Consider the following 19,356-nt stretch of genomic DNA (forward strand, 5'->3'; position numbering starts at 1 on the left):
CCATTTACATATATTAGAAACAGTAGTTGTTATGCAGAGATGGCAGATTTCAGAGAATTTAAATCAGTGGATAATGGTCAATTATTACCAATAACTGCTCCAGCTAAGCAGAATGATACATTTTACAAAACCTGAAAATATTCATCCTTTGAAAACCTTTCATTGTCATAATATATATATATATTTCTGTTACAACAGAATCCACACAAAGAATTCAATATTATTTGCCTTCAATAGGTGGTGGTGAACTTTATTGTATCATAAAAAAATGACATTCTACCTTAATTATCTTGGGAAGTATTACATGTTTACAATTCTACACTTGAAGTGAACAGGTAAGCTGATCTTCTGCTTCTCAAACCAACATAAACCATATCAATGCAGTCCTCCACTAAAAACTAAATCTTCACTCTGTTCAGGTTGCTTCTCTCAAGTAAATACGCACTGGTCTTGCAACTTTTATTTCAGGAGTGTCCATGGTGTTGGTAATCAAAAAAGGCAGTAAGGCAGCCTGATCACACAATTGGTCCATCCATTATTGTTATTGGGATTGTGTCATCAATTGGAAATGGGAGTGTGTGTGTGTGTGTGTGTGTGTGTGTGTGTGTGTGTACAGTTGATTTATCATATTGTTTCATCTAAATCATAACCAATCCAACATCTGAATAAAACCAGACATTTTAGATTAGTCATTTGTATAATGAAGTCCCATGCACTTTAATAATAGAATCCCAAAATTTAGGCTCACATGTTGACTGTATAAATGACTTTTGAAATTTAATTTCACATTCACTGAAACTACCTATTCAACACTATGACTACTAGACAATGCTAACATCTACATCAGGACAAAACTAGATAAAACAAGAGATCTCGTCCCACTGTGGTGAGAGTATGGAAAAATCAGTATGGATATCTGTCTCCCTTGGCCCAGCAAATAGAAATATTTTAGAGTGCAATCCTGAGCAAAGGGAAATAATGAAAAGAAAGTAATAATTCTTGTCCCATCAATATATAAATGTGACATTTTCTGGGCTGTGCAGCAAAGGATGACAACAACAACTCTGTGGTCTAGAGTTAGTTTTGTCTGCTACTGTTCTTAAAGTTTAATTCAGATAGATAATATAAAGCAACAGTGAGTATCACTGAAAATCACCCAGTAATTCCAGAAAAAAACTAGCAATATATATCAAAGAGTATATTAAAGTAGATAGTTACTCACTTATTTTCATTTGTAGGATCATATCTGGGAAATGGATCATGATCATTGTCATTGAAATCATAACTTGCATCAGGATCCTAAATGTTAATCAAGAAAATAGCTGTAACAGCTGTAAACAATTGTTGAAGCAACAGAGGTAGGGATATAAGAAAAATTATAGCAAACCAGAATGGAAACTTATCTAGTCTCTCTTTCTGTTTCTTCATTGGTCAACACAGTGTCAATCTGGGATGCCAACAATTGTACATAATTGCAGTATAACACCCTTCTTTCCTCATAAACATATTAATAGAGTATTCTTTTTTTTAAAAAAAAATCAATAATAGCTCATGGTTTTTTGAGTTGTCATATTTGCATTTCTCTACCCAATCATCATGCAACAAGTGATTTTAACTCTTTTGAATTCTCTCCAGAGTCTACAGATTGACAAACAATTGGGTGAACACCCAATCACGTTTATTATTGAATAGGAATATTTTTAAACTCCAAGAATCTCATCATGAAATTGGAAAAATAATGATTGCTACTGAAATATTAAACTCACATAGTTAAAGTAAATGTCCGTGTGATTCCACTCCAAGCCATCATCAAGCACTGTTATGACAACCCCTTTGCCTGTGATGCCCTTTTGCCACACTGGAAGGACATGAAGATCCAATTTGCGCAAAGATCGGTTGATTCTTGTATCTTGCTAGGAGAAACAAAAGACAACTTATTTATGCATTGTGCAAATGTTACTAACTTGTTTTGCCTATAACACATTGTAAAAATTACTTTTCTTACAAATGCTGCACTCAAGTCTCTTTGTACAAATGAATGAATGAATGATACCAAACTTGTTCCTGCATAGCTTTTGATTATTTAATATTACATTACAAATAGCTACTTTTAAATATTACTTGTAGAGATAACATTATTTTATTATTTTATTTTATTTTATGTTATTTTATTATTTATTTTATTTTATTAAATTCGTTTGCCATTGCTTATATAGTTAGCATTGCTGAAAAAAACAGCCCCTCCTTTACTGAAATTTTGTGTCATGAATTGCATGGCACATTGAAAAAATATGGTTCATAAAACAGGAATATGGTTCATAAAACATATTTAATTTTAATTAATTTTAATTCCATTTATATCCCGCCCTTCTCCAAAGACTCAGGGCGACTTACAAGCTTAGCAGTAGCCTTCATTCTATGTATATGCCTGCTTATTAGGGCTTTCGCCTCCCCCCAAGCGGCATTATTACAAAGTCAGCTTAATTGCCCCCAACAATCTGGGTCCTCATTTTACCTACCTCGGAAGGATGGAAGGCTGAGTCAACCTTGAGCCTGGTGGGACTCGAACCTGCACTAATTGCAGGCAGCTGGGGTTACTTAAGGAGGCATTAGCCCTCTGCTCCACCAAGGCTCTGTATTGATTTGGTTTTGATTTGAGTTCAGTGTAAAAATTTATACAGTTGCTTCATGATGCAAATAGTAGTTCTGTACACACTAGCCTTGCCCAACTTCTTTCGTCTAGTATGGAATATTATAAGAAATGAAATCTTAAATCAAGAGAGCACAAGATCTATATTTTATTGTCAATTTCAATCTCTTAGAATCATCTTCTTTTAAAAATTTTGATTTGTTAGTAAGAAGTGGCTGAGTCACATTGTGGCTGACTGATTAAAAAATGGCATCACTTCATCATGGCCTTCCTTTCTTTTCATTTGAGGTACTTATCTTCCCCATTAAATTTTATAAAGCTTGTGCTCTTTTTCACAAGTGCTACTTATATCAAACTGTAATATGTTATATTTGGGCAAATGCCATAAGAGAATTGTTCCACTAGAGAATAGTTTTGTGACTGTACAGTTTTCATCTCAAAAACAGAAAATATGCTGCAGATGATTGTATATATCATAGTTTATAACCTAAAAGCCAACTTCTATTATCATATTTTGAGTAATCTCCCAAATGGTTTACTACACTAATGAAGCAATACTAAACATATATGTTCTACATGAAGATTCAAACTCTTACCAGATACCATTGTTGGCTCCACATTGGGTCATTAAATAGATTTTCTGCTGAGTCTCCTAATTCAGAACGCTTCGTTCGCTTTTTTTCATACTGTTGTTCTGCCCAAGTCACCTAAAATAGCATGAGATAGATGAAGAAATGCTGAGATAAGAAAATACTGGTGGTTCTTGTGTCTATAAATGCACATCAAAGTCTTGTTTCTTCCATGTATAACCCAGAGGTTTTCTAAGGAAGTCAGATCACTATTTATAGGAATTACAGTCTTTCTGTAAAACAGCATATGCTAATTTAACATTGTTACAGCTAAGAATAGCTTAAGACTGTCTCAAGTCTTAGCTATGGATGAGATGAAGATAATATCATGGAAGAATAAAGATGTAGATAAATGCTCTATCTAATGACCATATGGAGCAGGGCCATTAATGTTACTAAAGGGTAAGTTTAAATTTTAAGACCCTTTTGAAGGGAGTCTAAGGGACAAAATAGCCACTTAGAATCCCTACCTCCCTCAGTGGAAAAATGTGAGTCTCAAAATTTTATGCCCATTCATGTAATGATGCAAGGATGTGATGCATGAGCCAGAGGTTGCCCAACCCTATGCTATACCTTTGTTCTACTCCCCTCAACTATAGATATTCTGTGTTCCATAATTTTGAGGAATCAATCTCCTTCATGCTCCTTCAATCTGGGGGTAACAAAAATGTCTTATCTCTGAGTGTTTAACCAATTGCTGGAGTTTGCAGAACATATATTCCATATACTTAGGAGCGTGTCATGAAATTTGTTTGGCTTTTCTCACTGTGAGCACCTGTTTGGCCTATGCTCTACCAGTGAGAGAACAACTGAATTGGAAGACATATACAGTACTAGAAGCAGAATTGTTCTTTGCAGTTGGTATGTTATCAACATGATGCTGTAGCTGCATGTGATTGCAAATAAGTCACATTCAGTGAGTTCTTATTATGAGGTCATAACCAATAATAGAATAAGTATATGTGAAAAGGATACTACGGTCTGAATAATGGAGCGTGTCTGTATACTATTTCCTCAAATTTTTAAAATCATACTGCTAATTTATTATCAGTCTTACTTTATTATTTTGGGAAACCAAAGTCCAGTTTTATAAGCCAGCCCTTGTTCTTTAATTTTAAAAGGATAATAAAAACCACTGAAGCCTGACAAGAAGGCAGTATCTTTGATCCAGCAGTAATGACCCATAATCCAAGCATCAAAATGAATGATGTTTTTAATCTGCCTTGATTTTATTATAGTATGTAGAATTTATTTATTATAATTTGTTTTATTATAGTATGAGAAATATTATATTATGTATGTATGTATGTACAATCTGTGGGATTACCCATTGTCAAGAATTTTTGTCATGGGAAGTAAAGACCACTGCTTTTTGTAATAACATTGTTTGGAATACAAATTTGGTTTTTATAATATGGACCAGAAATCTAATCTGGACTTTTTGCCTCTCTCCCATGGCTTTTGCTGTCCAGGATGAAGGATAAGATAGTACCTCTTCAATCCATGTGCAGATAATGATCATATTGTTCATCAGATCATATTTCCTAAGGGCAGCAAGCTGGCTTAAGGATACAGTGTAGTTCTGACAATCCAGCAATATCCTCTAAATCCTAGCAATTACATTTTCCTCACCTGCCTTGCAGCTTCTGACATGCAAAGCAACTGCTACCTCACTCTGCCTCTTTCTAAGATCAGTCTTCAACCTTGGAAAGATCTTCTCTTTCAGGCCTTTGGCTGTTGCTGCTGTGATGGTAGGAATCAAAACTCGCTCATTATTCTGCTTGAAATGTTGCTAAGGCAGCGTTTCAAGTTTTAGCAAGGCCAAATAAGATACATTCCCCAGCACAACTGTTGCCTGAAATTTGAAATCCTAGTTTTAAATCCTAGAAAAGGACAATTAAAGATGAAGATGGCAGATAACAGATTTTTTTTTAAAAAAAGGTGAAGTAGAAAAGCACAAAGCCATATCTCTAATTGCATTAAAGAAGCAGTGAGAGAACAAGAATAATTGCATTAGCTAAGCTATTTTCATGGGGACATACAGTATAACATGACTTCAAATGGGCTTGGCTTGGGCACATGATTATTTTTCTTTTCTAGAGTAGGAATATCATTCATGTGATGTTCCCAATTATGAATTAAATGCAGCAGAATCATCAAGAAATTTCAAAGACAGTAAGGAATTTAAATGCCAGTGATGATCCTAGACCCCTCTTGCAGTGCAAAAATGCTTCACATGATTGGAAATTTGTTTTCTACAAAAGAAATGATGAAATTCATTAGGAACCCAGTGGTTAGAGAAACAGCAAAGAAAATTTAGGATAAAAAGAATAAGACATAATGTATCTTAATGATTTCACTCACATATCTACAGTACATATTAATAATAGCTTGACATTTTTGATTAGTGCCCATTTTGCATAGTTTTCCAGCCCAGTTGAAGCAGAAATTACTGTGGCAAATTCTCAAATTCTGAAGTAATTATTTCCATAAGAACATGGTGTTTAGTAGTGAAGAGTCAAGCTAATAATAATAATAATAATAATAATAATAATAATAATAATAATAATAATAATAATAATAATAATAAGAAGAAGAAGAAGAAGAAGAAGAAGAAGAAGAAGAAGATAAGAAGAAGAAGATGGAAGGGACTTTGGAGTTCATCTAGTCCAACCCCCTGCTCAGGCAGGAAACCCTATACCATTTCAGACAAATGGCTGTCTAGTCTCTTCTTAAAAACTTCCAGTGTTGGAGCATTCACCACTTCTGGAGGCAGGTTGTTCCACTGGTTAATTGTTCTAACCGTCAGGAAGTTTCTCCTTAGTTCTAAGTTGCTTCTTTCCTTGATTCTATCCCTCTGCTAATGCAGCCTAGCACTGTGTTGGCCTTTTTGGCAGCTGCAGCACACTGCTGGCTCATATTTAAGTGACTATCCACTAGGACTCCGAGATCCCTCTCACAGTTACTACTGTTGAGCAAGGTACCACCTATACTATACCTGTACATTTGGTTTTTCTTGCCTAAATGTAGAATCTTACTTTTTTAACCATTGAATTTCATTTTGTTAGATAGCGCCCAGCGTTCAAGTCTGTCCAGATCCTCCTGTATCTTAAGCTTGTCTTCTGGAGTGTTGGCTATTCCTGCCAGCTTGGTGTCATTTGCAAATTTGATGAGTTCCCCATCTATCCCCTCGTCCAAATCTTTGATGAAGATGTTGAAGAGCACCGGGCCTAGAACAGAGCCCTGGGGCACCCCACTACACAATTCTCTCCATGTAGATGCGGTTCCATTGAGGAACACATGCTGAGTACGGCCGGTCAGCCAGCTACGAATCCATCTGGTGGTGATGCTGTCTAACCCATCTTATCAAGTACTAGGTTGTGATCTACTTTATAAAATGCCTTACTGAAGTCCAAGTAAATTATATCCACAGCACTCCTCTGGTCCACTAATTTTGTCACTTGATAAAAGAATGCAATAAGATTTGTCTGGCATGATCTGTTTTTGACAAACCCATGTTGGCTTTTAGTAATGACTTTGTTTGCCTCTAGGTGTTCGCTGATTCGTTGCTTGATTATTTTTTCCAGAATTTTCCCAGGTATTGAGGTCAGGCTGATAGGTCTGTAATTTCCTGGATCCATTTCTTTCCCTTTTTTGAAGATGGGAACTACATCAGCCTTTCCCAGTCCTCTGGTAGTTCCCCAGTGCTCCAGGATATTTGAAAAATATAGTTCAGTGGTTCTGAGATCACATTTGCCAGTTCCTTGAGAACCTTGGGATGTAATCCATCTGGTCCTCATGAAGGCTTTACATTTAAAGAAAGCTTTACATTTAGAAAAGATGCTCCTAGTTTAGTTACCCTTTGCTTTTGAATTCAGCACTGTGAAATTAATTTCCTGAGATTTTGGACACCATTTGAGTGAATAGAGATGGCAATATCCCATGGAGCAAGAGACCACAGTAGGCATTCAATAACATTGTCTTCTGACTCACTGTAATGCAAATGCCCCCTACTCCAGATGTGTGAAAAACCTATAAACCAGGTTTTATGGGTTCTTTTTTGAAGGTATTCATTTTGAAACATGTATTTTCAATTGACATTATAATGTATTGGGCCTAGTTTCACTTGAACTGTACCACGTGGGTTTTGAATGCTGTGAGATTGCTTAAGCAGGGAGTTGGTAACAGTTGCTGGCTCCTCAGACAAGCCGTCTCCAGGACCATCATTGGTTGGCTCTAGGGCGGCAATAGGTTCCTTTGAACCTATTGGCCGCCGCCTATTGGCCAGTGTATAAATAGCTGCGTAAAAGTCTTGGTTACCAGTTCAGTTCCTGCATTCAATAAAGCATGTTCCTGCCTGAACTCTCTCGCCTCGTCTCCTGCTTTTTGCAAAGAACCCAGTACACAACAGATATGTTTTTCCAGTTAATTACTGTATATCATTTTGTTGCACCTACTATTAGAAATAAATTGACTGTTAGACGAATAGGAATGCAGCATGAAACTATTAAAAAGACACATTTTTAACTCCTTCTTAATCTTTAATTGAGCTGTTTCGAAGTTTGCAGAATAGAATAGAATAGAATAGAATAGAATAGAATAGAATAGAATAGAATAGAATAGAATAGAATAGAATAGAATAGAATAGAATAGAATAGAATAGAATAGAATAGAATAGAATAGAAGTGTTGAAAGGGATCTTCTAGTCCAATCCCCTGCTCAGGCAGGAAACCCTATACCATTTTGGACAAATGCTTCTCCAATCTCTTCTTAAAAACAATACCAGTAAACATCAATTATCAATAGCAACTTTAAAATAGGGGTTGTTGTTCATCTGTGAAGCATTTGTGAAATGTTTGCAAACTTCCTAATTCCTAAATTACAAGGATTTCAGTAACAAACAGAAGACAAATTTTCGAGGTCACTTTCCAGAGATATTCACATAAAAGACCCAGAGAGAAATACGAACAAATTCATAAATGAAGAAATACTTTGTGCTTGATTGTGCCTTTTGGAATTTCATTTCATTCCACAGTCAACAATTACAATTTCTTTGTTTTAAGATGCCACTTTTCAAATACAATTTCTCAATGTGGTCTAGATTAAGATTTGATCAGTCTCAGAGTCAAAACAGGGAACCATATACACATATTTTAAGATCTTTGGAGAAAAAATATGAAATATAAATATTATAATAATTGCCAGAAATCATTCAACTATTGAAGGATTATATCACATCATTTCCCAATGGTGACTTAATAGCAAACTGGCAGGCAATCTCACATGTAGTTTATTCAGAGGTGAAAGCTTCTATATTGAGAAAAGTTTACTCACTTAGAAGGAGGTTTAGAATGGCCGTCTAAGAGAAGCTATAAAGCATACATTTACTACTTACACGATCATCATCTGTGAGTTGCCTAGTGATATGAGAAGCACTTCGTTGAGATCTTCTAGGGTGATTCTTATGTCTAAGTAGATAATGATCTTCTAGTAACCCAATCTGTAAAAAACAGAACAATTTTAAATATTTTTCCCATAACAGCAAGAAACAATGAAAACTACCCAGAACACTATTTAGTTTAAGAGCTGAAACCATGCAGCAATACCTAAATGCCTAATAAAACGTATTTTAAAAATAAAGGATCAGAAAGCAGAATTATGTTCCACTAGTAGTTTTAAATCTTGTATATGTTTGTGTAGAAATGAAAGTGCATTGCTTTTATTTAATGGTAAGATGCACCAAATAGGAACATGTGACTAAATTTATTTAAGGATAAATAGAAACAAATAGGACAGGAGTTTGATGCTATCCTCAGACTGACAAAAGTAGCATCAGGGTATTGTATTTTATTGTAAGCTCCTTCCCTTTCATTAATTGTGCCGTGTCAGAATGCATGCAGGGACAATAGAAAACAAATTTTGACCTTTTTGTGTGGGACATTTGTTTAGGTATTTTAGAATACAATCATATTCCATCCTCTTAGCCTATTCTTAATATTAAACATATTAATTTCTCTCAGTCTAACTTCACAACACTTACTTTTCTTGTCCCATTATTTTTCTCACTGCACTTCTCTGAACCTGCTCCAGTTCTCTAAATCTTTCTTCAAGTGCAGTACCCAGATCTGACCAAAGAAGAGTAAAATTATTATTTTCCATGAGTTGGAAACCACGTTTCTATTAATTCACTCTAAAACTATATTCCCCCCTTCGTTTTTCCTTTTGCAGCCATATCTGCCAATTTGGTTTTCCCCATCCAGACACTACCAGCTTCTAGACACCAAATCTGGATTTCTACTAAGTTCTACCATAAATTAAAATGTATTCACTTTTTAATTTACTGTAGAACTTAGTAGAAATCCAGATTTGGTGTCTAGAAGCTGGTAGTGTCTGGATGGGGAAAACCAAATTCAGACTCAGCCCAAGCTAGACAGAATGACTTAATGTAGAAGTCTATTAGGCATATGATTAAGCCTACCTGGTTGGGTTGGAAATATATAAGCCGTGATGTATGATATCACTTTAAATGTGATGATTGGCCAAGGGTGTGTTTGCCTCCCAAAGGCCATAAAGAGGGAGCTAGGGCTCTCGCTGTTTTTTTACTGTTAGTTACTCTGTTACTGCTATTGTTGGTTTGCTACTGTGTTAAACCTGAATAACTGTGTTTTTGACCTTTGGACTGGTAAGAAGACTTTGTATTTGGAATACTCCTTGGACTGTTACTATTGTTTATCTGTTCTTTACATGTGTATGACCTGGACTGTTTATTTTTGACTGTGCTTTGTATTACACCACAAAGTAAAGTATTTTGTTTTTCACACCTCAGTGTATCTGTGTGGTTACTGTGTGAACTTTGCTGCTCTCAGTACCTTTTTTGTCTGTGCAACTTATTTATTTATTTATTTATTTATTTATTTATTTATTTATTTATTTATTTATTTATTTATTTATTTATTTATTTTATTAGCTTCTTGTTAGCTCAAGGAGATCTCTGCACGATTCCTGACAAAATCTATTAATTCAGGGACATTATTACCAAATTTGGCTGTGGATGGGGTCAGCCCCAGGGAAAACAAACTTGCATCTTGAAAGTCTTCCTGGAACAGCAGGTAGAAGCCATGGTCATGAAGGCCTTTGCCCAACTGGGCAGAAGGCACTGAAGAGGGTTATTCATGCGCTTGCCATTTGTCATTTGGATCCCTCTAATATACTTTGCTTGGAACTGCCCATAAAAAAACTCAGAAACTTCAATTAGATCAACAAATGCTGGTCTTTCTGTTTATGGGAGAGCTTCCTTATTGTATTTCTACCGTTGTAATTCAAATTAACATTATCACCTATGCAGCTAAGCATCTTGGTATCCATGAAATTGAGATAAATTCCATATGGCTGCTGAAGGTCCCAATCTACGGGGGGGGGGGAGGGGGAGGGGGGAGAAGCATTCTCTGGGTGGACTCTGTTCTTCTGAAAATTCTCCTTTCCCACTCCTTGCCCTAAGTGAGCATTCACTTCCCTTCTTCTGGCTTTCCCAAAGCTTGTTAAAACATGCCTATTTTAGAGACTGGTCAACTATGGCTCTTTGTAAAATGTAAATGATATGATATTTTAGAATGATGGGTTTGTGTACTGTAATTGAAGGCATTCTTGCATTGATATCATATTACTGTTCCTTTTAATGTTCTATTATCTATCTTTTTCTGTCTCTGTCTTCTATCATCTATCTTTATCAATGTCTATTTATCTGTGTACTATTATTTATCTCTGTCCATCCATCCGTCCACCCAAACTTTGAGTCAGTCTTAATGGCTGGTGTCCACATGGGTGAGTTCATGATATTTTCTGGATAACCTTTTTAAAAAATGCTTTGCTACTGTTGCCTTTTTCTTAGGGTTGAGAGAGTAACTGCCAAAAAGTCAACCATCTGTATCACATTTATGGCAGGACTAAAACTCAAGAGTCTCTTGGCTTTTAGCTCTGTACTTTAACCTCTGCATCAAACTCGCTATCAAACTAATATTGAATAACAGAATAACAGAGAGTTGTAAGGGACTTTGGAGGTCTTCTAATCCAAACCCCTGCTCAAGCAGGAAACCCTGTACCATTTCAGACAAATGGTTGCCCACTCTCTAATATTGAAATGTATAAATATAAAAACAAGTTTTTCTTCACATCTATTACCAAACTATGACCTATCTCTGTGCATCTGATTTTGTTCCCTAAATTAGTAATTTTATACTAAATTCTATTAAAGTTCATTGTGCCATTTTCACTCCATTTCTCTAGCCTCCATTTCCATGGAGAGGGTTCTTCCACTTCATCTTCTGCTCCTCTTCCTCTGCACCTGTGACCCATCAGCTGGTATAGACACCTATTTAGAAATTTCCTGACTGGCAGATTACAGGTTCTGAGCAGCTCTGCACCCCACCCCACTGAAATTTAAGGAGAGCAACTAGTAGCTGTTTTTCCTACCAGAGGGTAATGCTCAGTGGGATGGGAAACAAACTTGGGGGAATCCATCATTTTTAAATTTAACTGCATCAAAATGACAAGAACAATAGCACTCCCTGCTCTAATTTCCACCATCTCCAGGACTTGAGGATAACACATTACTGTATATCTGTGCCCTTAGTTCTTGGTTGTGAATTTCTGGTACCCTGTAATAATGTCTTCTCCTCCTTTTCCTGAATTAGTGATTTTTAGGAAGTTTTATTCTTTGTGATATTAAAAGAATAAATACGCGAATTGTGGTGTTTAGTTGAATACAATGTGTTTAGTTCCTCTCATTCTCATCACCAGTTCACAATAACTAAACCTAAGATTAGTCAAAATGTATGGCAGAATTGTCCATATTGCTATAATTAAATGGTCTGCTACTGATATTTCTCCATATATATTTTCCCATGAAATGTCTTTGTATTAATTTTTCAAGCTTTAAATAAATAAAATGGCAAAAATGGTTGCATGTTCTGAAATCTTACTTTTACTATACAACGATCAAGTCCTTAACTTTTCCAGAAGAAATTTACTTGTGGAATGTTGATTTAAAACTCGCTATTACTTAAAAACATTTCAATAAAGGAGTATGTTTTCTTTCTTCTCCTCTGTGGAAATATTTTTTATACACTAATAAAGTTACCTTGTTTGGTAATGAAATGTCTGCAAGTAAACAACCAGGTCAGAGAGCACCAAGGACCCCAAACTTCAACCCAGAGCTGCAAATAAAATAGTCTCTTCTGTCAGTTGTTTCTTTATTCAATGCTTTTTATTCAGGAAGTTTTAAAACACATATTACTGATCAAGTGATTTTTATCTTCAATTAAATAGCAATCTGGTTAGTCTACATTCTGTTCAATATCAATCTCTTTACTGGAATTTTAATTGGGATAGGAAATGGGAGCTTCTGGAGATGCAGAAGTTGGTTGATTCAGATATTATGAAAGCAAAATAGCTGCTACTAAGAAAGAAATGCTTCTGTTTTTGTGGTAGTAAAGGTAAAGGTAAAGGTTCCCCCACACATGCGTGCTAGTTGTTTCCAACTCTAGGGGCTGGTGCTCATCTCCGTTTCAAAGCCAAAGAGCCAGCGCTTGTCCGAGGACGTCTCCGTGGTCATGTGGCTGGCATGACTAGACACCAAAGGTGCACGGAATGCTGTTACCTTCCCACCGTAGTGGTCCCTGTTTTTCTACTTGCATTTTTTACGTGCTTTCGAACTGCTAGGTTGGCAGAAGCTGGGACGAGTAACAGGTGCTCACTCTGCTACGCAGCACTCAGGAGTCGACCCGCCAAACTGCCAATCTTCTGATCGACAAGCTCAGCATCCTAACCCACTGAGCCACCGCGTCCCTTGTTTTGTGGTAGTAGTGGTATGTATATCTATGTACTATATATACTCCATGCTATAGCTATAAGTAATTCATCAACTGCATAAATCTGATTGAGTTAATAAATGGCCATGCTATACCACTTGCCCTGATAGCTCAAAGAAATATTCATCATTATTGAATTGGTTTTATTTCCTAATTAGTTTCTTCTCAGCTTAGTGTCACAATTAAGTATAATCTAGCTCCATAATGATGTGCGCCCTTCCTCTTCAAGTTTTTCCACAAAATCATACTTTATTTTATTTAAAATCAAATAAAAACTATTGAACAATAACAACAACAAAGACTATTAACAATAACAACAAGAAGACTATTAAACAAATAAACACATTGGTTATGATCATAGCAGGATCATGGATATATATACATATACATGCAGGACTATAAACACAGCTTGACACAAGTGACAAATTAGATTATATAGCATATAAGATATTGGTATGTGAGGGGAATGAGATAAAAGGCGACTTGATATGACTAAAATTGTATCAGAAATTTTATCAATAGAAAATAAGCAGATTTTATAGATTTATATTTTATTTTTTGAAATAATATTCTTTTCTATTTTTTGCTAATGTTGGAATAAATGTACAAGTACTTGCAGATTTGTGGCATTACATAAATTAAAATGCACATTTAGAGAAAGGTGTATAAAATGAGTACTACATACTTTATCTTCCTGTTTTCAAGAAAGGGGAAGAGGGAGAGGGAGACAATGTGTGTTTGACTGCATAACACTTATTATAATGTATACAACAAACCAGGTTTTAGAGATGAGGTCAGAATTCTAAATTCTAAATCAATTTTTATTTTGACAAGTGCTGATCACAGATTCAAATTCAGTACTTTCTATTAAATAATATTGTTGAGCTTATGAATAAATTAATTTGCTAAAGAAGAAATCTGATGATGGGAATATGGATAACTACAATGGTTCACCAGTAAGTAGATGTCTTAGGGAAGATTGCATAGTGGAATTAATTGCAATTGAGTAATTTCAACCTTTTTGTAGCAATTTATTATGCTGCATTATTTGAAAGATTAGATTTAACATGGGTGATTCCTTGGTGGAATAGATTGATAGGCTGACATATACTGAAGTTGGGATATCCATAGTTCTCCATGTATTGCTGAATTACAGCTTCCTGCTCTGGGCGTGTTGGCTTGATCTAGTTTCCCAGGAGCTCTGGAAACTAAGGTTCCCCATCTCTGGTATATAGATGAATATAGTCAGTAAATCTCTAATGTCTTTCATCTGAGTATTTTGTCTTTATCTTTTCTTCTGTTTGTCTGAGTTGTTGCTAATGCAATTTTGACAGCATCCTGTGCTATGTAACAAAGTGAGCTGGTTCATCTCAGGCAGCAGTGAATCAGATCTTGCACACTTTTATTTGCCAAATAGCGATTTATAAACTGGCGAGGAGTCATTCACCATATACTTAACTCTCTTTCTCTCTCTCACACACACATCACATGTTATGCATATGCAGTACCCACACCATAAAGCTTGGCTAAACAAGCAAATCAAGATGATAAAAGAGGAAACAGATGTTAGAGAGAACTTACAGATCTACAAAAATTAGAGTATATAAAGACTAGGGGTTACTAAACGTAGCTGTGCCCTTAGCCTCCTACATCTTGATCATTATGCTTTTCTTTTCAAGTAAAGGAGAAAATATTGTAACTTTTTTTTGCCCAGACCTGCTAATTGATCACTACTTTTTGCACAATCTCAAATGTCTGTTGCTTGGGATCTGTAAGGATAGGGATAAATCTCTATCCTTAACCCAGAAATAGTCTATTTTTTTGCTGCTAAAGCTAAATCCACCCACTCTGCAGGAGCTCAGGAACCCCAGCATTCAGAACTTGAGCAGTGGCATTTGGGAAGCTGAAAGGGTTAAGGCCAAGCCAACTGAAGTTCCCAGAGGGCTTTCACCTAATTCCCTGTTTTGCAATTGTCTGCTGCTGATTTTGCTCCATTCAAGCGCATGGGCTTCTTTGCAGGAGTCATTGGCATATGCAGCTCTGCTCAGCCTTGGCCCCAAACCATCCCTTGCCTCCACTGTCATGACCGGGGTGGGCTGTTTTACTTTAGGGGTTACTCCAAGTATTACTGGTTGTGGCTGTTGTTTTAATCCTTGTACGCTACTTGAAATCACAGTTACGCTGGCCAAATAAATATCTGTCCAAGGGGAAAATGCAGCCGTGGCAAAGTGGCAGACAACCAGGGGTGACAATTATAAAGAAGGAAGATGAGGCAGGACAGGAGTGGGAATGAATTCAGAAGTTTCCCATCAGGAGCAGGGCTTTTTTTTTCTTCTCATAGAACGCTCAGAACGGAGTTCCGGCACCTTTTTTGGATGGAACCTTGTAGGGTAGGCAAGGCGGCTTGTATGACATGTGCGAGTTCCGGCACCTTTTTCTTTTACAAAAAAAAAAAAAAAGCACTGATCAGGAGCAACGTGGCTTCTTCTTGTTCGTTTCAACCGCAACAATACCAACGAGGAAGAAGGCAGCCTTGAAGGCAGAGAATCTCTGGAACAGGTTGCCTGAGCAAGGCGCGGAGCGCTCTTCCCAAATCAAAAGCAGGCAACCTTTTCTTACCAACTGCATCTCTGCCAGTCATAGGATCCATCATCCATCGTTTCTTAGTTTCTTTACTTCGGGGAAAGAGGAAAGTTGCCCGACTTAGAAAAGAAAAAAAGAAAAGAAAAGGGAGGGGTGGGGTCGCGTCTTACCTGTCCCAGAAGTTCATAGTCCAGTTCGTCTGCTATGAGCCGGGCTGCTTCGAGACCCCCGGGGATCTCGGCTGCCCATTCATTGACGAACTGCCGCTCTGCCTTAGCCAGCAGGACCACAGTCCAGGCGCAGAGGAGAGCCGCGATCACGCCCTGCCCTGCCCGGCATCTCTTTCCCATGGCTCCGGGAGAGCGAAAGGGATACTCCGGGGGGGCGGGGGGAGGAAATGAATTGTAGATACCGAACAGCCCGGAGAAGTCGGGAACTGTCGCTGGAGAAGGTGAGGAAAGTCCCTTCGGCTCTGGTTGCTACGCGATGATCAGGCACGGGAAAGGCAAGAGCGGGCAGTTGCTAAGAAAGTGCCCCGCCGCGGTCGCCTCCTTCGCTCTCTGCTGGTCTCATGCTGGAGCCGGGCTTGGAGCAGCCACGGCCAGAATGGGAATGAGCGCTTAACACGTCAGAAGGACGAAAGCGCTCCCTGACGTCAAATCTCCCGGCCTGGATTCTTGCTGGATGTTCCCGGGGGAGAGGAGGAGGAGGAGCCGGAGCCTTCGCCAACGCAGGCAGGGGGCTACGGGGCTGGGATCAAAATAAACCCAGATAAGACGTACGCGCAGCCGAGCGGCGGAAAAGGGCCAGGAGCTCTTCGCGGTCCCGGAGCCCCCCCCCTCCACTCTTGCCTTCGCCTTCCCCCCCCCTCCAAGCCTGGTTCCCAAACCGCTCGTCGACAGCCGAGCCGAGCTCGCCCAAGGCTGGGAAACGGCTCGAGAGGGAATCCGGTGCTAGCCGCTGGCTTCCCCAACCGGCGTCATTCTCTTGCACAGGCGGTGCAAAGCCTGCCATAAAGATCTGACGAGTTGGAAACGGCGGGGTTCTGTTGGTTCGGGGTGGGCGGCAGCGGGAGCGGCGGGGGTAAATTTCTAGAAGGCAACAAAAAAAGGGTGGGCGCATGTGAGTAACATCTCTTGCTTAGGAGTGCGGGTGAGCTACCCAAGAGGGCTCCTGTTCCACTCTCCTGATCTGTGTGTGTGTGTGTGTGTGTGTGTGTGTGTGTGTGAATGGAGGTGCTATATCCAGAGGTCTACCGCTCCCCCACCGCCCCCCCCCCCACCCGGTTTTAGAAAGATGCAGTCATCAATCAATAGAGGTTGCTCCCGCTCCCACTGCTTAGGTAGGGAGCCCTTTTCTGCAGAAGGCAAAAGCATGGAAATGTAGCCCAATTAGAATGTATGGCTGCTATCATTCCGTTTGATGGGATAAAAGGGTGGGAAGGTGAAGAATCAGAGGCAGAACCTTGCACCTTGCAGCATATTGGTTGGTCAGACAAGACGCCTTAGCTTGTTATGGCTTTGATTTGGTTTCTTGGTTTGCAAACATCTTGAATAGAATTTGTCTGAAAAGGCTGGCTTCGCACAGTGAAGTTAAATGTTTTCAAGTGGATTTATTCCGAATTAGTGGTATCCGTGGGGAGGGGTATGGTGGGGGGGGTAGAATGATGAGTCAGTGATTGTATGGATAAGTGCTCACCATTTTGACTTTTATTTAGTGATTACTGTTATATGTTCCAAGGAAATTCTAATAAAGTTTTGTTCTTGTATATCTACCTTATACATCTATCATTGCCTTTCTTTTCTTTTACTTCCCTCACCCATGACAACCAAAGTAACTTTTTCTGTTCCATAATCCACTTCCATAAAAGCTTTTTGCTTACTGATCATAACTCCAACTTTATTTGGATCAGGTTTGATTAAGTCTTCTATGTATCTTCTTTTTCTCACTCTCTGTCCAATTTTATAGAGTATATTAGCATTATGTTTCTCTTTGTTGCTGTTGAAATGACCTACTGGTTGGCATAACTTTGCCTTTTTAGTATTCAATTTCAATTTGGATTCTTCACTTCTACTTTTAGTTTCACAATGAAGATGTCTAAGACTTTTTGAAGAAATATTTTCAGCTGAGTGATATTACTGTATCTGCATATTATTGTTGATAGTTAGGGTTAGGGTTTTTAAAGCTGTCATATTTTCCAGTCCTACCAAAATATATTTGTTGTGTATGTTAAATGGAGCCCTTTTCTAGTCTAAATCATTATTTCTCCAGATTCGGTTCTTCCTGTATCTACATGTTCACTGTTCCTCAGAAAACTCAGGTGTCCTGTATTAATATTTCCCACACTCAAGCATGATTTACAAGTCAAAGGCATCAATCATAGTAAGCTGAAAACACAATCAAAACTAGCTAGATTAGATGTGCAAATGAAGCTGTCCTGATTGTTGTATGAACACAGGATTTAAATACTGTGATAAAGAGCACATCTTAGTGAGGTTTAGAGTTGGTAAGGGTTAGAATTGGGTTTTAGATCCATGGCTACTTCAGCGTTACCATCATTCCACTTTTCTTATCCAACTCATCATCTAAATTCATCATCTTAGCCAAATGAATTAATATATGGGTACTGTTAAGCATGTGAACTTTGTGTGCTGTATGGGTCATACATAACTGTTATCATTCAATGCAACCTCTATTTTTTGAGATATTAGACATTTTGACATTTTCAATATGTCCCAAATGATTTCAGAAAAAGGCTTCTTCATACCATATACATATATTAAAAAATCTTTAGGAAAAGAATCAAGCCTGACTATTTCCTTTCAATGCAATCTGGTACTTGACTTTTTAGAGGTAGGTCCCATTTGATTGATGTCTGAAGAATTGCCTGTGTTTGATTAAAGCAGATCTCTGCAGTTTTTTTTATTATTATTATTTTGAGTTTAAAACCGGTTTTGGTAGAGGAAAATTAAATCAAATTAAATACTATATTTTCCTCTGATGTTAATTGTTCAATAGTCAAACTGAATCATTAATAGTAATCTCCATTTTCTTACATTTCTGGTGATTTTAAAATTGAATATAAAGTAAGTATCTCTGGGGGAAAAATAATTCTCATGCATATGCAGACAACTGCATCTGACTCACTCACATCTCATATGCAGAGGGCTGTGTGTGATGGTGGGCATATGGGCATGAACAAGTACTTCTAGACAGGTGGCATATAGTTCCAGGCCACCAGCTGCACAGCTATGATTTAATGAGAAGTCACATTTTCCACCAGTCCCTTCTTCTTTCCCACAACCATTATCCCCATGGGTTTTTGATTATATACCTTCCCTCATAAGAGCTCTCAAATTTTTCTCAATTCATACAGGTCCTGTTTTTCTTTTGTTCAGAGCAATGTTCAGATAAGAAGCATGCATTCCTTAAGCTCTGTTATAACTAAACATCTGTTGCATTTTTATACTGTAATGTGTTTTAGCGTATTAACTATTTTAAGTTGTCATGCATACTTCTAGACATGAATCAAGAAAAGTTATTTTTCAACACACTCAGGGACATCTTTCAAGCTTCTTTGTGAAACTGTGGTGCTTAAATATATAACTGAAGATTTATTGTTAACAGG

The 19,356-nt window shown here is 37.6% G+C and overlaps 1 protein-coding gene across 1 annotated transcript in view; it reads right to left on the reverse strand.

Annotated features, from left to right (window-relative positions):
* Positions 1–16,078, reverse strand: part of PCSK1 (proprotein convertase subtilisin/kexin type 1) — a gene marked incomplete at both ends in the record, with an annotated part of 37,419 nt that extends 21,341 nt beyond the window's left edge. Inside the window, 5 exons of the mRNA XM_081315573.1 lie at positions 1,223–1,299; positions 1,767–1,913; positions 3,247–3,357; positions 8,675–8,779; positions 15,899–16,078. Of these exons, the coding sequence (XP_081171699.1) occupies positions 1,223–1,299; positions 1,767–1,913; positions 3,247–3,357; positions 8,675–8,779; positions 15,899–16,078 (620 nt within the window). The remainder of the gene's footprint in view (positions 1–1,222; positions 1,300–1,766; positions 1,914–3,246; positions 3,358–8,674; positions 8,780–15,898) is intronic.
* Positions 16,079–19,356: the final 3,278 nt, after the last annotated feature.

Source organism: Vipera berus, assembly GCF_964194415.1.
Source record: "Vipera berus genome assembly, chromosome: 2".
NCBI classification, from domain to species: Eukaryota; Metazoa; Chordata; class Lepidosauria; order Squamata; family Viperidae; genus Vipera; species Vipera berus.